The 25,882-nt window shown below is 41.1% G+C and overlaps 3 protein-coding genes across 4 annotated transcripts; 1 reads left to right on the forward strand and 2 right to left on the reverse strand.

Moving 5' to 3' along the window:
- Positions 1–3,336: 3,336 nt before the first annotated feature.
- On the reverse strand, positions 3,337–4,930 carry LOC107276256 (aspartic proteinase nepenthesin-1). The gene has a single exon (XM_015790341.3). The coding sequence runs from the start codon at positions 4,883–4,885 to the stop codon at positions 3,530–3,532; it is 1,356 nt and encodes a 451-aa protein (XP_015645827.1). The 5' UTR covers positions 4,886–4,930; the 3' UTR covers positions 3,337–3,529.
- Positions 4,931–8,115: 3,185 nt separating this feature from the next.
- On the forward strand, positions 8,116–10,700 carry LOC107281632 (WUSCHEL-related homeobox 13). 2 transcript variants are annotated; one of them, XM_066312174.1, is made up of 3 exons: positions 8,116–8,296; positions 8,426–9,228; positions 9,399–10,700. In XM_066312174.1, the coding sequence occupies exons 1-2, from the start codon at positions 8,122–8,124 to the stop codon at positions 8,971–8,973; spliced, it is 723 nt and encodes a 240-aa protein (XP_066168271.1). In that variant the 5' UTR covers positions 8,116–8,121; the 3' UTR covers positions 8,974–9,228; positions 9,399–10,700. The 2 variants fall into 2 exon arrangements, with proteins under 2 accessions (XP_066168271.1, XP_066168272.1); XM_066312175.1 differs by having other exon boundaries at positions 9,417–9,770.
- An 11,685-nt stretch (positions 10,701–22,385) lies between these two features.
- LOC107276109 (aspartic proteinase nepenthesin-2) lies at positions 22,386–23,918 on the reverse strand. The gene has a single exon (XM_015790744.3). The coding sequence runs from the start codon at positions 23,871–23,873 to the stop codon at positions 22,506–22,508; it is 1,368 nt and encodes a 455-aa protein (XP_015646230.1). The 5' UTR covers positions 23,874–23,918; the 3' UTR covers positions 22,386–22,505.
- Positions 23,919–25,882: the final 1,964 nt, after the last annotated feature.

A 25,882-nucleotide genomic window follows, 5' to 3' on the forward strand; every position in this document is an offset into this window, starting at 1 on the left:
TCAAATCTTATTTTCTTTTTGTAATTTCAGATTTTTTTTAAAAAAATAAGTTAGTACCATATTGTGTTCTTTTAGTGTTTTTATTTTTTATTTTCAATTTCAGTTGTTTCAAAATTGTATCCCTATTTGAACTCTCTTTTAATTTTTCTAATTTTGGATATTATTTTTTTATTCTAAGTTTTAATTAATCTCGTATTGGGTTTTTATATAGATTCTTCTTTCAATATTGCTTATTTTTAATTTCGAATTTCAGCTAATTTTAAATTGTATTCCTACTTGAACTCTTCTTTTATTTTCTTTTGCTAATTTCGGATTTATTTATTTTTATTCTTAATTTTAATTAATCTCGTATTGGGTTCTTATATGGACTCTTCTTTTAATATTCCTTATTTTTAATTCCAAATTTCAGCTATTTTTAAATTGTATTCCTACTTGGACTCTCATTTCCTTTTGCTAATTTCGGATTTATTTATTTTTATTCTGAATTTTAATTAATCTCGTATTGAGTTCTTATATGGATTCTTCTTTTAATATTCCTTATTTTTAGTTCCGAATTTCAGCTATTTTTAAATTGTATTCCTACTCGAACTCTCATTTACTTTTCTAATTTTGGATTTTATTTTATTTTTATTTTGAATTTTGATTAATCTCGTATTGGGTTCTTACATGAAAACTTCTTTCAATATTGCTTATTTTTAATTCTGAATTTTAGCTATTTTTAAATTATATTTCTACTTGGACTCTCCTTTCGTTTTCTAATTTTGGATTTTATTTTATTTTTATTTCTAATTTTGATTAATCTCGTATTTGATTCTTATATGGAAACTTTTTTCAGTATTGGTTACTTTTAATTCCGAATTTCAGCTATTTTTAAATTGTATTTCTACTTGGACTCTCCTTTACTTTTCTAATTTTGATTTTACTAGCAAAATCCCGTGCGTTGCAATGGGTGAAAATTGGAACATCTTTAATGTAATGGCCCAACTTCAACGATGACAACCTTACCGATGCTTGCTTTTCCTAAAATAATTGGATTATTCACGAGACAACATACATATAATCTAAAATACTTTTTCGATCTCATTCTTGCAACCAATAATAGGATCAATCAAATCCTACATTGCCTCGCATGGTCAAGTCTACACAAAATAGAGTCACTGTGCACTCTTCTCTAAATAACAAGTAAAAATATGTTTGTTTTTTAATATAATTTCTATAGATGATGAAACAAAAGATGCATAGAAGATGAAAAAAAATCGATTGATACTATCCGACTCAAGCGTCTATCAATTTAACGTTTTTTCTCTAACAGTTTTTGCAGAGCAACTTGTTTTTTTATAAACGGTGATTTTTATGTGAGGTTTTTTCGAACCATTTTTTTAGAAATGGCGTGCTTTTTCTAACAGTTTTTTCCTCGTGTGTTTTTTTATTTTTTACGGAAGACGGAAACCTTTTTTAGCTTTTTTGTTCTGACTTTTTTCTCACGCGTTTTTTGCTTTTTTTTCTCTATCTCCACGTTTTTTAACCGTTTTTATTTTCTCGCGCATTTTTTCTTTTTAAGTTGTACTATGAAAACTTCTCTTTTTAAATAGTTAGATTAGATTATATTAGATATAGAGAAGAGATATATAGGAACTAAAAAACGAATAGAAATCGGACGTTTTTTTGCCGTGCTTTTTTTCTCCCTTTGTACTTTTTTTCTCCTTTGCTTTTTTATTTTTTATGAACCTTTTTTTTTGCCACTTTCTTAGGAATCGGACAGATCTTTTTTAGTGTGAATTTTTTAAGTAGGGACGGACGAAGGAAATATTTTGAATTTTTTAATAGTGGAGATAGAGAAGTATACAAAGCTTATATACATACGTATAAAAAAGAAAAAATATATAATATATAAAGTTTGTATACGTGTATATAAAGTTTATATACATACATAGTATTAAGAAATAAAAAAAGAAAAAAAGAGAAAAGAAAAAACGAAAAAGAAACGAAAAAAAGAAGAAAAACAAACAACCGTACGGGAAATAGGATAATATAGGAATATGATTTTTTTCCAACTTTTAAGGGAATCGGATCTACTGTGTTTTTTTTTCTGCCTTGCCATAGGAATCGGACATCTTTTTTTTGGTTTTTCTTTTTTTCGCACTTTTTTTTTCGCCCGGTTTGTTTTTGTTCGCTCGGTTTTTTTGGATCGGACAACTTTGGTTTTTTTCGTTCGGTTTTTTTTCGGATCGGACAGTTTTGGTTTTTCTTTCCTTTTTTTCGCACTTTTTTTTTGCTCGGTTTTTTTTACGGACAGACCTGGTTTTTTCGCCCGGTTTTTGTTCGCCCGGTTTTTTTGACAGACGATGGAAGCACCTCTTATTTTCTAAGTAGTAGTAGATTTATTTTTATTTTGAATTTTGATTAATCTCGTATTGGGTTCTTATATAGAAACTTCTTTCAATATTGATTATTTTAATTCCGAATTTCAGCTATTTTTAAATTGTATTTCTACTTGGACTCTCCTTTCCTTTTCTAATTTTGGATTTTATTTTATTTTTATTTCGAATTTTGATTAATCTCGTATTGGGTTCTCATATGGAAACTTCTTTCAATATTGCTTATTTTTAATTCTGATTTTCAGCTATTTTTAAATTGTATTTCTACTTGGACTCTCCTTTTCTTTTCTAATTTTGGATTTTATTTTATTTTTATTTTGAATTTTGATTAATCTCGTATTGGGTTCTTACATGAAAACTTCTTTCAATATTGCTTATTTTTTATTCTGAATTGCAGCTATTTTTAAATTGTATTTCTACTTGGACTCTCCTTTTCTTTTTTTCTCTTTTTCTCCGATTAATGTGGGAATTTCTAGCCCCTACAGTGAACGTGGTGCCTTCTTTCAAAGCTGTTTTAATAATATAATAGATAGATAGATAGATAGATAGATAGATAGATAGATAGATAGATAGATTGTGCGGGTTTCCTTCCTATTTTTTTAATATTTATATACAAGTATATTTTAGTTATAGTATAGTTACGGTGAATTTATATTAGCTATAGTATAGTTATGGTGAAATTATATACAAATAATATATTTTAGTTATAGTATAGTTACTATTAGCTTCGAAAGTTTTTCACTTGAAAACGTACAACAGTTGTTTTTTTTAATAATCCTACTGAAGTATAATGTGTGTGAGAGAGTATTCATTAATTGATTCTTCCGTAGGCCAAACGAAAGAGTCAAAAACCAAAACCTACTCCTTCCATTATATTCAAACTTGTTTAATTAGTGCTGAAAATCATCAGAGCATAGTCAATCAGGTGACACCAGAATACGTACCAGACACGGCAAAATAGAACGTTGTCAGTTAGGACACAATCTCAAACAGAGAATGACGGCACAAGAGAAATTAAGCCTTATTTGTCCTATGATGAACAGCAAGCTAGACAAAAACTGTATATGATCCCCACATGCGTACAATATAGTACTTCTACTCCGTAGTTATTGGGTTTATACTGTACTTAACGAACGGTAGTAATTACTCCATCACACATTGGCGCAATCCGCCGGCGCGAAAGAGAACATCCCGCCGTCGAGGTCGTAGAGCACGTGCAAGTCCATCTGCATGACGTTGCCAATGATGGAGATCGACAGTTTCTCGCTCGCCGGGAGCACGAGCAAGCACTCCACCGCCGCGCGGCCCTGCGAGTCCACCGCCACCACGCCGACGTAGCTCCGCCGCCGCACGGCGTACTCAGCTCCACCCGCGAACCGCAGCACCAGCGTCGGCACGGGCACGCCGCTGCCGCCGCCGGCGGCGGTGGCGTCGAAGCACAGGTCGAAGCCGAAGCGCGTGCCGTTCACCGTCGTCGTCAGGTTGGCCGTCGCCATCTGCGACAGGAACGCCCGCTTCACCATCGCGTAGCCCTCCTTGACGAGGTACGTGAGCGTCGTGCCGGAGTCCACGATCGTGCCGCCGACGAGGCCGGCGCCGGCGCCGCGCGTGAAGCCGAACGTGGTGCTCGTCACCGGGAGGTCCGTCGCGCCGACGGTGATGCCGGTGAGGTTGACGTAGTAGTACGAGGAGCTTGGCATCTCGGGGTTCTCGAGGAGTGGCGTGGACTGGACGTTCCCGCCGGTGACCTTGGCGAGGGAGCCGAACAGTATCGGGCTGTCGCCGGCGTCGGCGTCGGAGCGGAGGCAGTACGAGAACCGGCCGACGCCGACCTGCGAGACGAGGGACAGCGGGCTGCGGCCGAGCCCCACGATGCCCGACGACGAGTTGCCGACGCCGTTCTCCGTGCTGCACCCGAACGCGACGCCGGGGAACGAGGCTCCGCCGACGTGGAGCGTCTCGGTGGCGAGGTAGCCGGCGGTGAAGCCCATGCCGTAGGGGTAGTAGTAGACGCAGCCGGTGGCGTTGCACGTGAGGTAGGGGCTCGTGAGGAACTGGCAGAGCGAGCTGGCGCACGGGAGCTTGGAGAAGGTGGAGGAGCTCGCCGGCTGGAACGGCGGCGCCGGCCGCGCGGCGCACTCGGTGCACGGCGCGCACTGCGTCCAGATGAGGCTGCTGCCGGTGTCGGCCAGGACGGAGAAGGTGACGGGCGGCGTGCCGATGGACAGGTTCATGTTGTACGCTCCCGCGCTGTTGTCGAGCAGTGTCTGGAAGCTCACCGACGAGTTGGTGGTGGTGGTGGTGGTGGCCTTGCTGCCGGCTGCCGCGGCGGCGTTGTTGGAGAGGAACGCGAGGCGGTGGCTGTCGCGGCGTACAGCCGCGGAGTATTTGCCGGGGGAGAGCTGGTGGATGCGAGTGAGAGTGGCGCGGAAGCCATGAACGTCGGTGGCGAGAGTGGTCGGCGAGAGGAGGACGAGGGCTAGCATAACTGCAGCGGTGGCTGCCATATTTCTTTCTTTTCTGTTTTTTTTTCGTTGTGTTGGTTAAGTATATATGATGATGATGGTTGTTCATCTTATAAGCACCACCATTTCAACAACTCGTAGATGGCCCTAGTTGCATTTAAACTTGGCAAAGTGATGAAAAGAATTTCTTTGATGAGCAGCCGTCTATTCGGTCCAATCAACTTCTGTCAGGATTATGGATACCACATACCTAATAGTAGTTGACTAAATCTCGGCAGGACCCATCACATATCATGTCTTATACGGAAACAACCTGTGAATATAGGAGGAGTTCCAGATAAGAAAAGACAACCAAAATTCTACATGGAAACAACAAGTACTACTCGGATTGTATCCATATTGGTTTCCCTATTTCTACTTGGACAAGGAGACATCTATGAGTATAAATATAAGGCCCCATAGGAGGAGAGGGGACAGAATCAACATACACAAGAGAATCCACACACCCACCATGGGGGATCAACATCCAACACAATCGATATAGAAGCCACAACATAAAAGCCTACATACACCAAGACACGTCGCCGAATATTGACTTTAGGGATAAGCACGGCTAGTACCCTACGGTGTCTCCGGATACTGTCAGGAGAGATGAAAGTGCTATCTTTGATCTCGCCGGGCACGGATTTAAGGAGAAAGGCTATCCTGTTGTCGACTACGAGTCAGATCGTACGACTGCCATGTCGACAACAGTTAGATAGGCTACCCAAAATATTGTACTGGTGTGATTATCATGAATAAGAGCAATACCGGCTTCGGCCAACAAGATGTAGGGTTATTACCTGACAATTCAAGGGCCCAAACCTGTATAAAAATCCCTGTCTCCATCTGTTTTACCTCAGTATCACGTATATCCTAGCACCGACGATCCCCATACTATGCAAATATCAGAATTGCGACATCAAACGTCGACAACTTCCAAGCACCACGGACTATATACGATTAAAATCATTGTCAATCATGATCAATTGTACTTATATAATGACTATTTGTATCCTAATGGTTGATTTTCCAACCATTGATGATCTATGCCAATAGTGATCTCCCATGCCGATGCCTGCGGTCTTTCTCAGGCACCCGCACCAGTGACAGTGAGCCGTACAACTGTTTCCCATATAAATTTCAGAATGTTTAATTTATATATATATTCTCCACGAATAGAAGTACCGGTATTATTCAAATTCAATATAATTTCATATGAATTTGGGTATTGTGGTTTAACTTACAAAAAACCATGTCATATGAAGCATATCATAGGTATTATTACATATATATATACTCTATCCGTCCCATAATATATATAAGGGATTTTGGGTGGATGTGACACATCCTAGCACAATGAATCTGGACAGACGTCACATCCACCCAAAATCTCCTTTATATTATAGAATGGATGGAGTATATGATTATATAATTCCACACAACCGAAGTGTTAATAATCTGACTTGCTATTGTACCAATGTATAAAAGAATAGGAAAAAGTACGAATTACCCCCTCCCCCCACCTCGGCCCGAACTATCGTGGTCGACCGAATTACCCCCTTTAACCCAAAAACCAAACATTGCTTACTCTGAACTTTTTTTTTTTAACGAAACTCACCCTGAACTTTCAATACCGGACGAATTACCCCCCTCGACTCAATCCCGAGCAGTTTCGTCTTACGTGGTGTACGCGTGGCAATCTAGTCAGCATTTTTTTTTTTAAAAAAAAGGGTGGGACCCACCGGTCTTTCTCTCTCTTCACCTCTTCCTAATATATCTCTCTCTCGCGTGCGCAGGTGTGCACAGCGGTGCGCGGGGGCGGCCGCAGCAGCAGCTGGGAAGACGGTGTCGGTCCTGACCAGGGAGAAGCGGCGCATGCCAACTGCGTCCAGGAAGTGGCTGCAGCCAGGGAGAAGGGGCTGCAGCCGGCGCACGAGGCCATCTCTGAGCCGGAGCTCGTCGCGGAAGGCCGAGCACTAGCCATACCGTTGCAACCCCATGGCGGAGCTCGACGACAACAATGGTCGCGGACCTCAACTCCTTGTCGTCGGAAAACAAGAGCTTCAAGTTGGACCGGTCGGCCAATGGCAAGTGCTTGTCAAACGGGAGGTACGGCGACGGCAAGGTCGCCGGCGGTGGCACACACATCGTTGTGTAGGAGGTTGACAGGTTGTTGTGAAGGATGAGCTGATGGAGTCGAGCCTGCACAAGTACGTCTTCGTGCGTGACATCCATGGCGAGGCGGAGCCGCAGGAATCCGGTGGGAGCAACAGCTTTGCCGGCAAACGCGTGGACGCCCTCGTGGGAGCCCAATTCCGTCGATTCGACCGACCAGACATGGACGGCGTTGCAGTCCAACAACAACGACTAGGTGGAGTAGCTCAGCAGCGGCGCGGTCAGCCCACTGGAGCTGTCGTGGCAGAGCAAGCAGCACGAGGACCGCGACGGCGGCGGCAGAGGCGACCACGATGATGGCCTTAGGCGTGCCACCGCCTCCCTCGCGCGCCTACGTGTCCGGCCCGCTACGCGACGATGACACTTTTGGCGGTGATCGTGTTCGGCGGCGGCGGCGGTGGCTCAAGGAGCAGTGCCCTGCCATCATTGTCCACGGGGGTGGCAGGCGTGGAGGGGTCGGCCACAGGGCCCTGGCTGCCGGAGTCTCTAAGTGAGTCTTAAGTGACAGTGTGAGTGAGGCAGTGAGCTATACTGTTTTTTTACTTCTTCATTGTTATTTGTTACTTGTTACCATTTACATTTCCTAGTATTTTGATTTGTTGGTAGATTTGTAATGGAGAAGAAAACGACATTGCTTAATTACTATACAAGCCATTTAAGTGATACACCTATAACTGATGAGAGCACAAACAGACCAAAGAGGCACCTAGTGGAATTTGATCCTAATAAAATTTTTGCCGATCCAGCAAAAACGAATACCAATATATGATTATTGTAAAATTATCTACCCTACAGTTTAACAAATGGTTTTACTTATTACTCATTATTTTATTTCTCATGGAACGGTCCAGATTATCTCGCTAAGATCCAACGTCTCAGATTTATCCCACCTCCCCACGCATATCTCCGCCAACTGATTCCTCCCACCTGCGCGTGCATGCCTCTCCCACCCACCTGCACCGCTGCACGCATGCCGCGGATCTCTCCTAAAATCACGCACTCGCGGCGATTTCAGAAAAGAAAAAAAAATCATGCACTCGCTATATATTCTGCCAAAAAGAATGCGTCTCCCAGCCCTAAACGCCGCCACCCACCGGATCCCCTCCACCTCGCCCTTAAGTATCCCTCAGACCCTCACCATCACCCGCGATCCTCCCTACCCAATGCTGCCTCGAAGTCACGGCCACCGGACCGGCGGCGGCGGCTTCTCCCTCAAGTCCTCGCCCTTCTCGTCAGGTAGGTCCCGCATCATCCGTGCATGCTACTGTTTGCGCTTGGTAGGTAGGGTTTCGTTTTGCGAGGTTAGAGGGGATCGAGATCGATCGGTAGGAGGGAATTGATTTGGGATTTTTGTGGTTGTTGCAGTGGGCGAGGAGAGGGTTCCGGACCCGAAGCCGCGGCGGAACCCGCGGCCGGAGCAGATCCGGATCCTGGAGGCCATCTTCAACTCCGGCATGGTCAACCCGCCGCGCGACGAGATCCCGCGCATCCGCATGCAGCTGCAGGAGTACGGCCAGGTCGGCGACGCCAACGTCTTCTACTGGTTCCAGAACCGCAAGTCCCGCTCCAAGAACAAGCTGCGCTCCGGCGGGACAGGCCGCGCGGGGCTCGGGCTCGGCGGCAACCGGGCCTCAGAGCCGCCGGCGGCGGCGACGGCGCACCGGGAGGCCGTGGCACCGTCGTTCACGCCGCCACCGATCCTCCCGCCCCAGCCGGTGCAGCCGCAGCAGCAGCTTGTCTCGCCGGTGGCGGCGCCCACCTCGTTGTCGTCATCGTCCTCCGACCGCTCGTCCGGGTCCAGCAAGCCCGCGAGGGCTACGTTGACGCAGGCGATGTCCGTGACGGCGGCCATGGACCTGCTCTCGCCGCTCCGCCGATCAGCTCGGCCACGGCAAGAGCAGCGCCATGTCTAGGCCGGAGGAGGCGCACGACGTCGATGCCACGAAGCTCGGTCTGCTACAGCATGGCTTTGGCATCATCACGCTGGCCGTGCACGTGGACGTTGCCTCCTCCGCTGCTGGCGTTCTGCCTCCTATTCCGTCCTCGCCGTCGCCGCCGGACGCCGCCGTCACCGTTGCGAGCGTGGCTATCACCGCTAGCCTGACTGATTTTGCTGCAAGTGCTATATCTACTGGGCACTGGCGCCGTCGCTAACAATCAGTTGCAAGGTACTCTTTTTGTTCTTTGATATGAACAATTTAATTAACTGATCAAATCGTGAATCACCACCATTTAGCTAGATTATTAGTATCACATGCATGCATCATATTCATACGCTCATGTTTAAATGGATTAATTAGAAGTGTTATTTGGGGGGAGTCAATAACTTCTCTTGTAGTGTTGCCCTCCATTTCAGTTTCGTTTGGATTTAACTACAAAATGACAATGACCGTACTGTCGCCACGCTGTCAAGTCGTCGCTCCCCCGATTTCTCGGCGCCTGCTCGCATCAACTCCACGCAGGCCAGGTTTCAGGGTGCTAGCTACTCACTTTTTCAGTGTATCGTCTCAGTTTTATGTTTGATATGAGGCTTTTTTCTGTTGTGTTTTCCATATGTTTTTTATGTTTGGTGGAACAATTGGTGAATAATACAGCACCTTATCTGAAAATGCTGATAGCACGATATGGTGTTAAACTCACCGATTCAATTTTTTTGAGCCCTTCAGTGTTTTGATTAAAATGCGTATCAAACAGTAAATTCTTATGAGCATCTAACTGAACCATGTCATGGTACCTGTCTAACATGCTCAATAGCACTAAAACTACACAAAAGGGAAGTAATGGCTTCACTATCAAGTTTTTTCATCACTTTGATTGCTTAACCATTTTCCTCGGTGACCACTGTTGATTGGTGCTATTAACATTTTTCTGCTAATGACACAAGGATGACAGCGTTGCATTTTTTCTTGTTTAGGGTGTGTTTAGTTCGTGAAAAGAAATTTTTTGGGTGTCACATCGGATGTTTGACGGGATATTGGAAGGGGTTTCTGGATACGAATGAAAAAAACTAATTTCGGATACGAATAAAAAAACTAATTTCGGATACATTGTCCATAGAGAGGTCACATCCCCTCCTATGTTTCTTTTTATGATGGAGGGAGTGTCTGATATTAATGCATGTCAAGTATTTCTCATTGTATCACAACCGGTGATAAAGTTATACACTTATTATTTAATCAATATTTTTTAAATGGATAGAGTGATTTATCAGTACTCACTATCTTGTCTAATGTATCTGGGGTATTTATTCAATTTTAATTTCATACCGATGAAAATTGGATTAGCTACATGCAATCCAGATTACTCCCTTTTACAAATGAGATTGTTAATATATTTTTGCCCTGTTCAGATGAATAACCTTGATTCATAGAGGGTATCTCCGTTGGGGTGGCCACGAGTACTACTGCGTCTCAGCCAACTAGATTGGTGAGGATTGAAGGCCTTTTGTTGTATAATAGGCCAGATGATTAACAACAGGAACCAACAAGATTGTAATCTACCCTATATTGTTAGCCTACTCATTTTTCCAGATGCAAGATGCTATAATGCCTCTGGGCTTCATTTTGTTCTGCTTTTATGCCTCCAATTTTTTTGTCAGTGGACTGATTTTGTTTCCTGGTGATAATGCAATCTGTCAAAAGCAACAGGCCTTGTATAATCTTTTTATTATAAATGACTGATGATGGGGCACCATGTATGATTTGTCGCCATGTTCTTCCTCTTCGTCCACGGCCGCAAGCTCTCCGACCAGGTCACCTGATCCCCTTATTTCTAGGGTCGCTAGGTAAATGAGCTGCTTCCATGTTCTGCTTCAGTAGCATATAATCGTTTCTGAGGGCAACAATTCGATGTTGGCATTGCTTGTTGCACCATAGATATTTGATATTGATAGCTGTAGGGTGAAAATATCTCCATTGCTTCAATGAGTTGAGACAGTTTTAGTAGGTATTATCCCTATATCTAATACTATCTATCTCCTAATTTGTCTTTGATATGTACAACTGAATTAAAATTAAAATCAAATTTCAACTAATTTATAGTCTTTAAATGTTTGCTAAACCAAGGTTTTAAGGTAGATGGCATTGCAAAATGCCTGTGATTAATTGTTCTGATAAAAAGCTATTGAGCTGAAGTCAAGAGGTAGGTTCTTACCTCTGTGTTTGAATTCTGAAAAACACTGCATCTGACCATCTGACAAAGCTAGCTGAAGATGACAGATCCATCTGTAACTTTGCACATTAGTTTGCACCTGACATTGTCTTAATGTGTTGTAGATGTCGGAAGCATCAACAGGACGAGCATGCTGGATGATCTCAGGAAGAACCTAGACAAAAGGTGGCCTTGGGTAATTGCCATCTTTGCTGCTTTAGATTCAGCTTTGTTCAGAGTTCAGTGATGTGATGCAGCTGTTGGAAGCATCAACACCAGCAAGATGAGCGATGCTGAAGTGTTTACTTTTGTTTCTATTCCGGTTTGAAATACAATTTCAATGAAGCTTGATTATTTATTCTTCTGTACTTGCAAATGGTTTGCCTTGCGTATATATAGAGTATGCAAAATGTTAGCTTGAAGCAATATATACTGTGGGAAACATGTAGTTGTACATGGTTATATAATTAGCAATATATGATTCCATTCTTTTGATTGTCTGAATCATATATTTGATCTGTATTGTTAAATATAGCCGTAGCGTTAGCACATGCAAATTACTAGTTAGAGATGAAGTGAGAAGGGCATATTTGTTGAATGGTCCAAATAGAGCACCTGGACATGTTTTTCCTAGGACATTAGATGGTAAGATTTGGAGATCCTTTCAACAGAATTGGTTCGATTTGATTGCTTGGAACATAGTGTGGAAAAGGATGCTGCATTTTGTGGTATGTTACTTATTTTAGTTAACATTTGTTTACTTCTACCATTTATGCATTACTAATTGAGGACATATCCGGTGAAAATGAGCTAAGTGTTGAAAACTCGTGAAAATCATACCTAAAAGTTTCGTAAATTTATGAAAAAAATACTAGAGATAGGTGTAGATATAAAATACATTCTCACCAAATCTTAACTCCAAACTCAAGTTCGTTTATGAGAAACAAAAAAGACAAATTTCAGGTGAATAGTGTCCTGTTACTATTCACCTGAAATTTGTCTTTTTTGTTACTCCTAAACGAAGTTGAGTTTGAACTTGAGATTTGGTGAGAATGTATTTCATATCTACACCTATCTCTAGTATTTTTTTCATGAATTTACAAAACTTTTAGGTATGATTTTCACGAGTTTTCAACACTTAGCTCATTTTCACCGGATATGTCCCCTTACTAATTTTGCTCATTTATATATTCAGGTGGCTGCTCACATTATTCTTTGCTAAGGTCTAAGAAAATTAGCATTTTACTGGTTAGTCGAAAGTCAAGGTACGTCTTTTATAAGTATGCTTTTTTATTTAATCATGTAAGTGTTACATTTGACTTGATAATGGTATGTGCCTTATTTTAGCATTATCAATTTAGACTTAGACTATCAGTCCAGCCTATCCTCAATTTTTGTCCTAGATTCGACACTGGCGAGGGCAACGAAGTCATTTTTACACACAATATTTTGTGTACTGCCTACTGATTTCAGTTTGCATCTTGCTTCAACTAAGCCCTTGAAGCCCTTGATTTTTTTTTCTTCTTGAAGTGCAGCTTGATGATTTATCATGTGCTGATGAAAACATCTAAGCCATGTTTAATGTGCTAAAGATGAAAAAATCTGTAAGGCTTGAAAACCTAGTGTTGGATAGAAATTCATTTTCCCAAACAGTACAGAACATATATACTTTGCCATTCCTTGTTTATGCTGGACGGGTAGAAATAACTGTGAACGATGGGGGCCGCCATATTGCATGTAACTGCCTCATTACTTGTTCTCTATTTCTGCTGCTGCAAATCTGTGTACTCTATAGCTTAACTTCGATGTTATTATATTTGTTGGTATAGACCAAGTAATGCACCTGCGGCGGAAGACACCGCATGTGGAAATGTAAAATACAGCTAGTTTGTATTCAGGTTGGATTTCAAGGACTTGCAGGTTTGTAGTCATTCATAACATTTCTGACCTTCATCTATCAGATTTTGGTTGCTGTAGTTTTTTAATATTGTTAATATTCTCCTGTTTGATTTGTATCAAGAGCAACTGGTTGTCCATATTACAATGCAATATGTTTTAATCTTGTGTCACATTTGTGGGTAGATGATGAAAGACGTGGTCGTGGACGCCGAAGAGCTGATGGATAGTCCTTAGCTGACCACACATGGCACCAATGCCAGCAATACACCACCAATCCAAGTCATGCTGGATGTGGAGGTGGCGGCCACCACTGCGTGTGAGGAAATGGAGAAGAGAATGGACACGGATCCGCGGGAGGCTTGGCTCAAGTTGAACCGCAGTCTCTTCCAAGACCACTGTCCCTTATAAACGTCTTGGAAGAGACTGCGGATCAACTTGAGCTGAGCTTCCCGTGGATCTATGTCCATCCTCTTCTCCATTTCCTCACACGTGGTGGTGGCTGCCGCCTCTGACTTGGATTGGTGGCATATTGCTCGCATTGGTGCCATGTGTGGTCAGCTGAGGACTATGCATAAGCTCTTCACCGTCCACGACCACGTCTTTCATCATCTACCCACAAATGTGAAACAAGATTAAAACATATTGCATTGTAATATGGAGAACCAGTTGCTCTTGATACAAATCGAACAGGAGAACATTAACAATATTAAAAAACTATAAAAACAAAAATTTGATAGATGAAGGTCAGAAATGGTATGAATGACTACATACCTACCAGTCTTATAAATCCAACCTGAATACAAAATGGCTGTATTTTACATTTCCACAGGCTATATCTTCCTCCTCAGGTTGATTCCTTGGGTCTATACCAACAAATATAATTGCCCAAGTTAAGCTATAGAGTACACAGATTTGCAGCAACAGAAATAGAGAACAAATAATGAGACACTTACAATATGATGGCTCCCATCATTCGCAGTTATTTCTACCCTTCCAGCATAAACTAGTAATGACAAAGTATATATGTTATGTACCGTCTGGGGAAATGAATTTCTATCCAACACTAGGTTTTCAAGCCTTGCAGATTTTTTTCTACTTCAGCATATTAAACATGGCTGGCATGTTTTTATTGGCACATGATAAATCATCAAGCTAGTTGAAGCAAGATGCAAACTGAAATTAATAGGCAGCACACAAAATATTGTGTGTAAAAACGACTTTGTTGCCCTATGTGACTTGATCATCATATAAACCACATGGTGAGTTGTCTGCTTGTGCCAATTATCAGTCACTGAAATCAATAGGCGATACATGCATTGGAAAGTATAAACTGCTTTCTGAACTTCTCTTGGTTTGAAGAAAGGCAATTGTACTTAACAGTGGTGGAGCCTAGTTGATATAGGGGGTTCACAGGAACCTGGGAGCCTAGATAAGTGATTGACAATGCATGAATATTACAGCGCAGAGAAAAAATAATATATGATCTTAAAGAAAACATATGTTCTTTTTAGTGAATCAGAAACATGTCCTATCAGCCGCAACCCGACTAGGAGCGATGCATTTTTCTCTTTTTTATGTTAATTTCAGGAAAAAAAAATCCATATATGGAATCCAGGATAGTCCGGATCGGGTCGATTTTAAAAACCATGGTTTTCCGGTCGATCGCTCCTAGAATATAGCGGAATGGTTTATTTTGGACAAATAAAAAATTAAGTCCACGACCGTCCGGACCAAGTCGATTTTAAAAAACAGTTGTCTTCCGGTCGATCACTCATAGAATATAGCGGAACGGTTTATTTTGGATAAATAAAAAATTAAGTCCATGCATGACCGGCCGAATCGGGTCGATTTTAAAAAACCGTGGTTTTCTGGTCGATCGCTCATAGAATATGGCGGAACGGATTATTTTGGACAAATAAAAAATTAAGTCCACGACAGTCTGGACCGTGTCGATTTTTAAAAACCATGGTTTTTGGTCGATCGTTCCTAGATTATATAGGACGGGTCAATTTTTAAAAAGACGTACTTGAAGATAATATATCCCATATTATTCCGTTCTAATCCCCTGTGATCACGTACTTGGAGACAAGGTTTCTATTTTTTGTAATACTACTGATCTCGGTAGATTTTTTAATCTATTTTCTATTTTCCCGTATCGATCCCCTATTTTTCTGTACCGAGCTAGGCCGAGATAATCGCATTCATTATTCCAGGCGCAATCATTATTTTCGTTTTCTTCAGATTGTGGGCATCAAAATACGAAAATACAACATGAGACCAAATTACGAGCCTTTGAAGACGAGCAAACGAAATCACTGTAAAGCGATGACAGGCACAAGCCAACGGAAGAAAAAACGGGTACGTCTTTTACAGATCCTTTTACAACTGCAAAGCCAAATTTCAATCAAAACACTCCAATCCAACTATGACTTTACAATTGCAATTACAAGTAATATACATTCAACCACAAAAGCTATGATATACACAAATCGACACTTTCAGAACCACAAACTTCTCTTTTCCAATCTTTTGCGTTGCCATAATCTTGTTAGCAAGATGGGTTTCTCCTGCACCAGAGATAATATAAGATGCTAATTTATAGGTCAACAAAGCGAGGACATATAACAGTGAATATAAGATGACTTAAATCTAGAGAGAATATAACAGGGCTTATTATATAGCCTCAAAACATGCAAAACTTGATCTATGTTCTGCTCTGCTGTGCTGCTGTTCAAATCTGTTCTGCTCTGTGGGAATGTCTGGTTAGCTAAGTGTCGAAGCAAAAACACAAAATCATACCCATCTTTTGAAATGAAAATGTTCAAGACCGCATGCCATGCTAAAACCTTCAAGCATTTCACTGCTAGTCTGCCACACTGTTGGTTTCCAAAGCTGTGCCGCTGCTGCATCTATCTAGCAATCCAATAATCATAGTTCTGGATCTGAAAGTTTGGAACCATACATCAGTTCATATTACTAATTTTTCACAACTAGAACACTAAAACAATTATACAACTACTGTTTCATAAGAACATGTTGAGCATAATACTAGCCTGAATCTAAAGGAACTCCATGATGCATTGATATGCACTGATATGATTTGATTGGGTATTCTTGTGAAGGTTATGTACGAAGATTGGCCTAAACTCTTATTTTCTTCTCTGTTAATCAGGGAACTCTAGTATGCTCCCCATACGCCATGTATGAGCTAGGACTCCAACTATGTCCACGTCAAAAGCAAGCTATCGAGGATTCAGGCAACTTGCTAAAGATTAACAAAATTCATATTGACCGAAACTTGTGCAATGAGATTGCAAGAAGCTACGACAAGGAGAAGGAAGCCTTTAATATAAATGGTACCTTCATAACAATGACACTCGATGATGTCTATTGTTTGCTTGGACTGACATCAAAAGGAGAGAAGATATTTGAGGCACCAAAAATCAACAAACCTAAATTGTTCAACCTGTACAAAAAGGAAGGACAAACAACAATTACTTTACAAGCATTACAGGAAGCAATATTCAACTCTTCTAGCTATGATGACCACTTCATACGAAGATTTATTCTTTTCTCAATTGGATCATTCATATGTCGTACAACTCAAAGATATGTGCGCTCAGAATATCTCAATCTCGTTGACGACATGGACAAAATGAGTGAACTAAACGGGTCAAGTCTAATCCTCAATCAGTTAATGAAAGGCATATTAAGTTTTAGAGAGAAGACAACAAAGGCATATTAAGTTTTAGAGAGAAGACAACAAACATTGAGGGGAACGTATGCCTCTTATAGGTTTGTTACAAAACATAGAACAAATTGTGTTTGTTTAAAAAAATGGCATGCACATATAACTCCGTTATTTTTTTATTACGGTATTGATTATCATGTACAAATGCTTGCAGATTTGGTATTGGGAAAAAGTGCGATTAGATAAATTGGCCGCGACAATATATTATTCTGGCCGTCAAGCCACTAATTCAGTACTGGGACCAAAAAAAATAAAAAAGACCGAATTTCTTACCCTTTTGGTGAAGGGAAGGTAACTATCTCATTTTCAATACTATGTATTAATTATATCAATTGTCTGTAAAATCTCTAATAAACATTTTTGACTAAAACATAGGTTGTCGACAACATTAGGGGAACTATAGATTGCAATGAAATCCTCAATGAAAAAGAGCAGGACAAAGACTCAGATACACATAGCAATCAAGATTTTCAATGCACTTCTGTATTTAACAAAATATGTTTGACATCCTTTTCTCACTTGTGCTATTCAGGTACACTCTATAACATCCACTGAACAATCAGCCAATATCACTTTACAAGGAAGGCTACAAGAAAGGATCCAAACTTTAGAGAATAATTTCAACGGTTTCACAATGGATTTTTGGCCACGTATGCGATCATTGATACTAGATTGCATGAAAATGATTCAAAATGCCCAAATTGAAAAGATACTATGCATGTGTTTGAGGTAAATATCATAAAGTAGACTGTAAATCAATATTACTTATGTAACATCGCTAAAAAAAGATTGACGCTATTGCAAGATGTTGAACAAGAACAAATTGATCCTATGAGCCTATATGATCAAATCATCACAAAGAGACCTATATAAACCCAAATGTAAACATGACTTGTGAAACGAACGTAAAGTGAATTTTAATTCTCTCTCTAACGTTACAACAACTTATCATAATACTAACGTGAACATTATTACCTAACAGGACAGCAGTAACCAGTGCAATCAAAGCAACAAGAGGCTTACAGGTCCTACAGGAAGAACATATAAACCAACAAATCGGACTGACTTCATCTACGAAATAAGGGGTAAAAAGGACATAATCAGAACCCAAACACCAACAAAAAAAAACAATAGGTACTATGCTAATTCATCGTGACATATGCTCATGTGAATGGTACTAACTTTCCTCCTTTTCAAGCACAAACGAATAAAGAAGTTATCATGCCAGACATAGACGAATTACGGGGTGAAAAGAAGAGGAAACAAAACAACCAAATAAAGGGATATGAAAACATTTTGCACCAATGCTTCCCATTATGAAAACCATTTAAAATGCACTCCCTTTACATTATGCAGAGGGATATGAATACATTTCGACAGGACTTAGCAGGAATTTTGATCAAGTCCGAACTGAACAAGATTAAAGACTGTACACTGCTACCAACCACGATATAAATGGATTATCTGTCCAACATTTACCTTACTATGCTCTCTTCCCCTTATTAAATAATTTAGATACTCTGTAACATCCTGAAAATTAACCATTTTCTAATCTTGCATCATGCCGGTTCTTATATTCTTATTAACCCTCGTAAACCTAGGAAATTATAATTAGAGGGACCCCCCTAAAAATTAACTCCCATAAAACTCTCTTATGTTTAATTTCTTTTGTGATTTTCATTTACAATCTATCTTTAGGAGTTTCTTGATTTGGTTTTGATTTAAAACCTTCTTTCAAATATAAAACCTTTATTAACGGGTCCACCATTTTAAATAAAAATCGATAATTGGATGTTTTGCTTTTTTTTCTTAGAATTTATATGATTTTCTCTATTTATTAGATCGCCACGTGGCGGCGTAGGACGTTTGTAGAGTGCTGCATGACGGTTTGGGAGCGTTTATAGAAAGTTTAATGGACTTTTAGTATATAATAGATAATTAATTATTCTGAAATTAAATAACCATTAAATCAGTAGCGGTATTTACAAAAATAGGAAGGACGCTGCTAGCTAGAGCGTCCAAGTGTGGACGCTCGGACGAAACGCGTTGGGCTATAGACGCTACAGACAACGGCATCCATCGCACTGGTGCGGCCCAAGCTCCCACCAAGTCTAACTGTTTAGGTTTACTCGATCAGACTAATTCATCAGCAGCCGCCACCCTCATTTCTCTCCTCAATCTCTATCATACGCTGCCTCGATCGTTGCGGCGAGACTGGCCGGCTCACTCCCGGCGCTGCTCACTGTGTGGCGGGGGGGGGGGGGAGGGGGACCTCCTCCTCGATCCCGAGCTTGTGAACTCTAGTTTCAGTGCTTCGATCTGTGGAGGGGTTAACCTAAACTCATGGAGTCCAGACTAGGGCTGGATGCTCCAGCTTGATCACGTTGGGCCAGACTTGCACTGGACGCCGTTCAGTGCAGCGTCCACATCTGGACGATGTTCGCTCTAGCATCCGCACCTGATTACTAAATATTTAATTTTATGATAATTAATTATTATAGATAAAAATTCGGGTTTGTCTGTAACTCTGTTCTCTTTTCTTGACTTTTACTCCCCTGTTTTATATTATAAGTCGCTTCAACTTTTTTACTTTGTTAAGTTTGACTAAGTTTATTAAAAAAATTAGCAATATTTTAAACACCAAATTAGTTTCATTAAATCTAGCATTGAATATATTTTGATAATATATTTGTTTTATATTAAAAATGCTACTATATTTTTCTATATACTTAGTCAAACGCAGAAAGGTTTGAATAGAAAAAAGTCAAAATGATTTATAATATGAAATGAAGGGAGTATTTCTATACTATTTTTCTTAAACTATTAATTTGAAGTAGTATATTTTCGATTATATGGAGAAACAAATATGTGCATGCACCGTACAGAAGAAAACCACATTAGAATTGATTGATGGGTAATAATCCATTCAACTGAGATAGATGTAGATGTTTATATATACTATCAGTTTTGCTAAAATAGTGACGTCTTATTTTTGCACGTACAATTTCAATATCTTTTTTTAATTTTTTAATTGCAATTTGCAAACTCTATCTAGTGTTCAAGTGTGTTTGTATATATCTGTCTCGTGTATCTTTTCTTTGGAATGACCTCTGCTCTTCTTTCTTGACTTTTATTTCTGTAGCTTCTTCTTTAAGTATTAATTTGCACTAGTATTTTTTAGTTATATAGAGGACACATGTGCACCACTACACAAGCAAACCACACATTAGGTATCGGTTGATAGGGAATCGACATGGATATATCAAAACAAATTGTAACGGATGCCCCTTCTTTGCTTTAGTCACCGTATATTGTTTTGATTAAAAAAATATAGATTCTACATAGGTTGTGATTTTTATGAATTCTTTCGAGGTACAGTTTTAGTCTTTAACACTTTAACGCAATCAGAGACCAGTCCTGAGGAAACCGAGGACATTGCAGCCGCGCTCGTCGAACGTCACCTAGGATGTGTGCTGAATTGGGATGAAGCCAGAGACACACGGTCGCGCTCAGTGGCCGCCTGGAGAGGGGAAAAGTGAGGCGGTGAGAGTGGGGATTGCAGAGCATATGCCATCCGCGCCCGCACCAACAAAAATCACGGTAGAAACGATTGGGCCCAATGTTACCAAGTTTATTGGCTTGGCACATGGTAATTTTTTGGACTTCCTTTCTTGGTAACACTCAGTACGTTCTTAATCTTGCGAAGTGGTGGATAAAACTCGGTAGCACATTTAGGCAGACGTAGGAGCGGACCTAGCTAGAAATGGATCAAGAGTTCAAGACCTGGACCACCTGCACTAAAATTTTGGCCTAACAAAAAAGAGAAATTATCGATGGTTGTGGTTCTAAAAGTTTGATATATCAAAACTTGTATTAAATGTCTTTTTTTAAGAGAAGGTTAGGAAATATTTTCATATAAAAATGTAGGCCATATATATCACCGCATGGCGTAACTAATTTGCCAGCACGGGTAGCCATGTAGTGGAGAAGTCATAAGAGGATTGTTGTAAACTGACATGCATTTTCTGTGCTATATATGTCCCTGAGATGGGAACGTGTACTCATTCTTTCCTAGCTAGGCCAATGAAAAAGACCGATACTTACTCCTTCCATTAATTCTTTTCATACAACTTGTTCAATTAGAACTTAGAGCTGAAAGTCAATCGAGAGCATAGTCAATCTCAATCAAGGGACACGGCAATTAGAACGTCATCGATCAGGACAGAATATCAAACTGGATTCTAGAGTGGATGAGTACAACACCGTTGAAACATTCTTCTTTACCGTTGAAACACAGTATCGATACCTTCTCTTTATGATGTGACTCAAAAGGAACATTCTTACGTGGAAGAGATTATGCATGAGTACAACAGCGATGAATATAACTTTTGGGCGATCAAATGTAGGACATAAGCTAATTGAGTGGAATGATTTGATTTACCGACTAGTTAACATACCCTGACAGATAAAAAGACCGTTTTTCTAGTTTCTATATAAAAAAAATATTTTTTATCAAATCCATGTACAATGCGAGCATGAACTTCAATGTAAGAATTTGTAAGAGGATTTTTTTTTTTTGGAGTTAAAAGGTACTACCACTAAAAAATAAAAGTCTTATACGATTCCTTGAAAAAAGAAATCCTAACAAAAGATGACTTGGCAAAGAGAAATTGTGCTTTTTTTTGGGGGGGGGGGATAGTAATGTTTTTATAATGCATAAAAGACCATTGAACATCTTTTTCTTTTTCTTTTTCTTTTTCTTTGCCTATCATGTTGTCTGTTTTAATATCCCTCTTCCCTATAATAGAAAAGTTATCTTTGGTAATTGGCTATAAGGAGTGTTTTATGAGGATCCTGTACGTAATGCAAATGATTTTATTTTGGGCTATTATTTATGTTGGTCAATTTGACGTAGATTTTAACAACAAAAAGTTATCTAACATGATGCATGCTATATCTATGTGTTTTAATTGGCTCCACTCCTTATGCATGATGCTATCAAAGTAATAGCAAAATATTGTACGTAATGGTACTACACATTACAATTGGTAGGGAACATGTATCTTTTGTTCTAGTTTGAATGGTGCAGTACCTATAAAATTATGTGCTACTTCCTCCGTTTCAGGTTATAATACGTTTTGACTTTAGTCAAAGTCAAACTGCTTCAAGTTTGACCATATTTTTAGAAAATAATAATAATATTTTTCAACTCAACACAAATTTATTATGAAAATATATTCCATTATTGATTTAATGTACCTAATTTGGTATTATAAATATTACTATATTTATTTATAAGCTTAGTCAATTGAATTTGACCAAAGTCAAAACGTCTTATAACCTGAACAGAGGGAGTATAATTTATGTGACTTTGAAAAAGTTATATCAGTTAATCTCTTATTAGCGAAATTGGGTGTTTGCCTCATCACCGTATTCTTTTTTGTTTTTCTAGCTTTAAGACCTTTTTCTCTGTACCAACGCAGAGACCGGTGATGAACGGAAATATACAAACCATTTTCATTATTGAAAAATAATATTCCAGAGGATGATGTAACAGGAGAAAGAGCCTTGTCCTCCTCGATGCACACAGCAAGATCAAACGGCACATCCGCACACGTGCGCAATTATATATGCAGCTTATTATTATCACAGTTTGGCGCAATCCGCGGGCGCGAAGGAGAACATCCCACCGTCGATATCGTAGAGCAGGTGCATGTCCATCTGCATCAGGTTGCCTATGATGGAGATCGGCAGGTCGTCCGTCGCCGGGAGCACCAGGAGGCACGCCACGGTCACGCGGCCCTGCGAGTCCGCCTCAACTCCGGCGAAGTAGTTCTGCACCGGCACGTTGTACTTAGCTCCTCCGGCGAACCGCAGCGCCAGCCTCGGCACGCGCACGGCCTTGCCGCCGCCGCCGGCGCTGGGCTTGTAGCACAGGTCCAGGTCGTAGGGCGCGCCGCTCGCCGGCGTCGTCTGGTTGAGGTTAGCCATCTGCGACTGGAAGGCCTGCTTCACCATCGCGTAGCCGTCCTTGGCGAGGTAGGTGAGCGTCGTGCCGGAGTCCACGATCGTGCCGCCGCCGAGGCCGGTCTGCGTGAACCCGAACGTGCTGCCCGTCACCGGGAGCTCCGTCGAGTCGACGGCGATGCCGGTGAGGTTGACGTAGTAGTGCGTGGAGCGTTGCAGGTAAGGGTTCTTGAGGAGCGGCGTGGACTGGACGACGCTCCCTTCGGTCAGCTTGGCAAGGGAGCCGAACAGTATCGGGCTCGCGCCGCCGTCGGCCATGTCGGAGCGGAGGCAGTACGAGAAGCGGCCGACGGCGAGCTGCGACACGAGGGACAGCGGGCCGCGGCCGAGGCCGACGATGCCCGACGAGTTGTCCACGCCGTTCTCCGTGCTGCACCCGAACGCGACCTTGGGGAACGTGCCGTCCCCAACTGTGAGCGTCTCGGTGGCGAGGTAGCCGGCGGTGTAGCCGCTGCCGTAGGTGTAGTTGTAGGCGCAGGCGGCCGTGGCGTTGCACGTCCGCGGCCGGGAGGAGGTCGGCAGGTACTGGCAGAAGGAGCCGTTGCACGGGAGCCTGGAGAAGGTGGACGACCTCGCCGGCTGCAGAACCGGCGCCGGCGTGGGTCGAGGGAAGCATCTGGTGCACGGAGCGCACTGCGCCCAGATGAGGTTGCTGCCGGTGTCGACGATGACCGGGAAGTCGAGCGGCGGCGTGCCGAGGGAGATGTTCATGTTGTACGCTCCCGCGCCGTTCTCGAGCTGCGCCTGGACGTTCACCGACGACGAGTTGGTGCCGGTGGTGGTAGCCTTGCCGGCTGCGGCGGTGGCGGCGTAGGAGAGGAATGCGAGGCGGTGGCCGTCGCGGCGCACCGCTTCGGAATGTTTCCCCGGCGAGAGCTGGTGGATGCGAGTAAGGGTCGCGCGGAAGCCATTTAGGTCGCCGGCGGCGAGAGCTATTGGCGGGAGGAGGAGGAGGATGAGGGCTAGTATAGCAGCTGTGGACGCCATGTTTCGAGTGTATATATCTCGATCTCCTTTTTCGTTTAATCTTGCAGTGTTGATTCGATGAGCGTTCGTTGATCTTATAAACACCATTTCAACAACTCATAGATGATCCGGCCTAGTTGCATATTTAAACTTCGCAAATTGCTATTAAGAATCGCTTTAATGTTCTAACAAAAAAAGACAGACTCGTTCCATGCATAGTTTTCCTTCTTTCTGTTTTTTCTTCTTTGACGGGTTCATCTAGATATAGATCAATTCAACTAAAGGAGACTATACTCACAAAAGTTCATCGAGATTTAGCCATTTTTTAGCGAATAAAGGCAGAAGCGAATCTTTAACCGTGTTCTGGCCGGATGACAGTTGTAATTTTATTTCACATCACATTCAATGAGTAATATATCTCCGTTCCCCCCCCCCCTCCCTAAAAAAAAAACTAAGATAGGTGTAGAGGGTATATATATATATACAATCAGTTTTTCTAAATAGTGTTGTCATATTTTTGCAGGATTTCGATCTCTTTTTTTTATTGTTTGATTGCAAATTCTATCGTTTGTATCCCCATTTTTTATTGTAATAATTATTTTTTCTGAAATTAAATAACCAGTAAATCAGTAGTGGTATTTAGAAAAATGGAAAGGACGCTGCTAGCAAGAGCGTCCAGGTGTGGACACTCGGACAAAACGCGTCCGGCTCTGGACGCTGCAGCCAACGGTGTCCATCGCAGTGGTGCGGCCCAAGCTCCAACCCAAATCTAACTGTCTAGGTTTACTCGATTAGACTAATGCACCAACAGCTGCCACCCTCATTTCTCTCCTCAATCTCCGTCATGCGCTGCCTCGATTGTTGCGGCGAGGCTCGCCGGCTCGCTGTCGGCGCTGCTCACTGTGGAGGGAAAGGGGGACCTCCTCCTCGATCTCGAGCTTGTGAACTCTAGTTTCGGTGCTTCGATCTGTGGGGGAGTTAACCTAAACTCGTGGAGTCCTGACCTTGGGCTAGATGCTCCAGCCTGATCATGTTGGGTTGGACTTGCGCTGGACGCCGTTCGCTACAGCGTCCACATCTGGACGCCGTTGGCTCTAGCGTCCGCACCTGATTTACTAAATATTTAATTTTTGGGATAATTAATTATTATAGATAAAAAAATCGTTTTTGTCTGCAACTATGTTCTCTTTTCTTAACTTTTACTTCCTCTGTTTTATACTATAAGTCGCTTCGACTTTTTTACTTTGTTAAGTTTAACTAAGTTTATAAAAAATTAGCAACATTTTAAACACCAAATTAGTTTTATTAAATCTATCATTGAATATATTTTGATAATATGTTTATTTTATGTTTAAAATGTACTATATTTGTCTATAAACTTAGCCATACATAGAAAAGTTTGACTAGAAAAAAAGTCAAAACAATTTGTAACATGAAATAGAGTGAGTATTTTTGTACTTTTTTTCTTAAAGTATTAATTCGAAGTATTATATTTTCAATTATATGGAGAAACACATATGTTCATACAGAAGCAAACCACATTAAGAATTGATTGATGGGTACTTCATTCAACTGAGATAGATGTACATGTTTATATATACAATCCGTTTTGCTAAAATAATACTGTCCTCTTATTTTTGCACGTACGATTTTAATTGCAATTTGCAAAACTCTATCTAGTACTGTTCAAGTGTGTTTTGTATCTGTCTCGTGTATCTTTTCTTTGGAATGACATCTATTCTTGTTTCTTGACTTTTATTACTGTAGCTTCTTCTTCAAGTATTAATTTGCACTAGTATTTTTTTCTATTATACAGAGGACACATATGTGCACCACTACACAAGCAAACCACATATTAGGTATTGATTGATGGGGAATCGACATGGATATAAAAAACGAATTGGTGCCTCTTCTTTGCTTTAGTCGTCCTTGTATGGTTAAATAGAAATCATATTGTTTTGATTAAAAATATATAGATTCTACATAAGTGATTTTTAATTTTTTTTATGGATTCTTTCTCGGTACAGTTT

The sequence above is a fragment of the Oryza sativa genome, chromosome 7, assembly GCF_034140825.1.
Source record: "Oryza sativa Japonica Group chromosome 7, ASM3414082v1".
Taxonomy (NCBI): domain Eukaryota; kingdom Viridiplantae; phylum Streptophyta; class Magnoliopsida; order Poales; family Poaceae; genus Oryza; species Oryza sativa.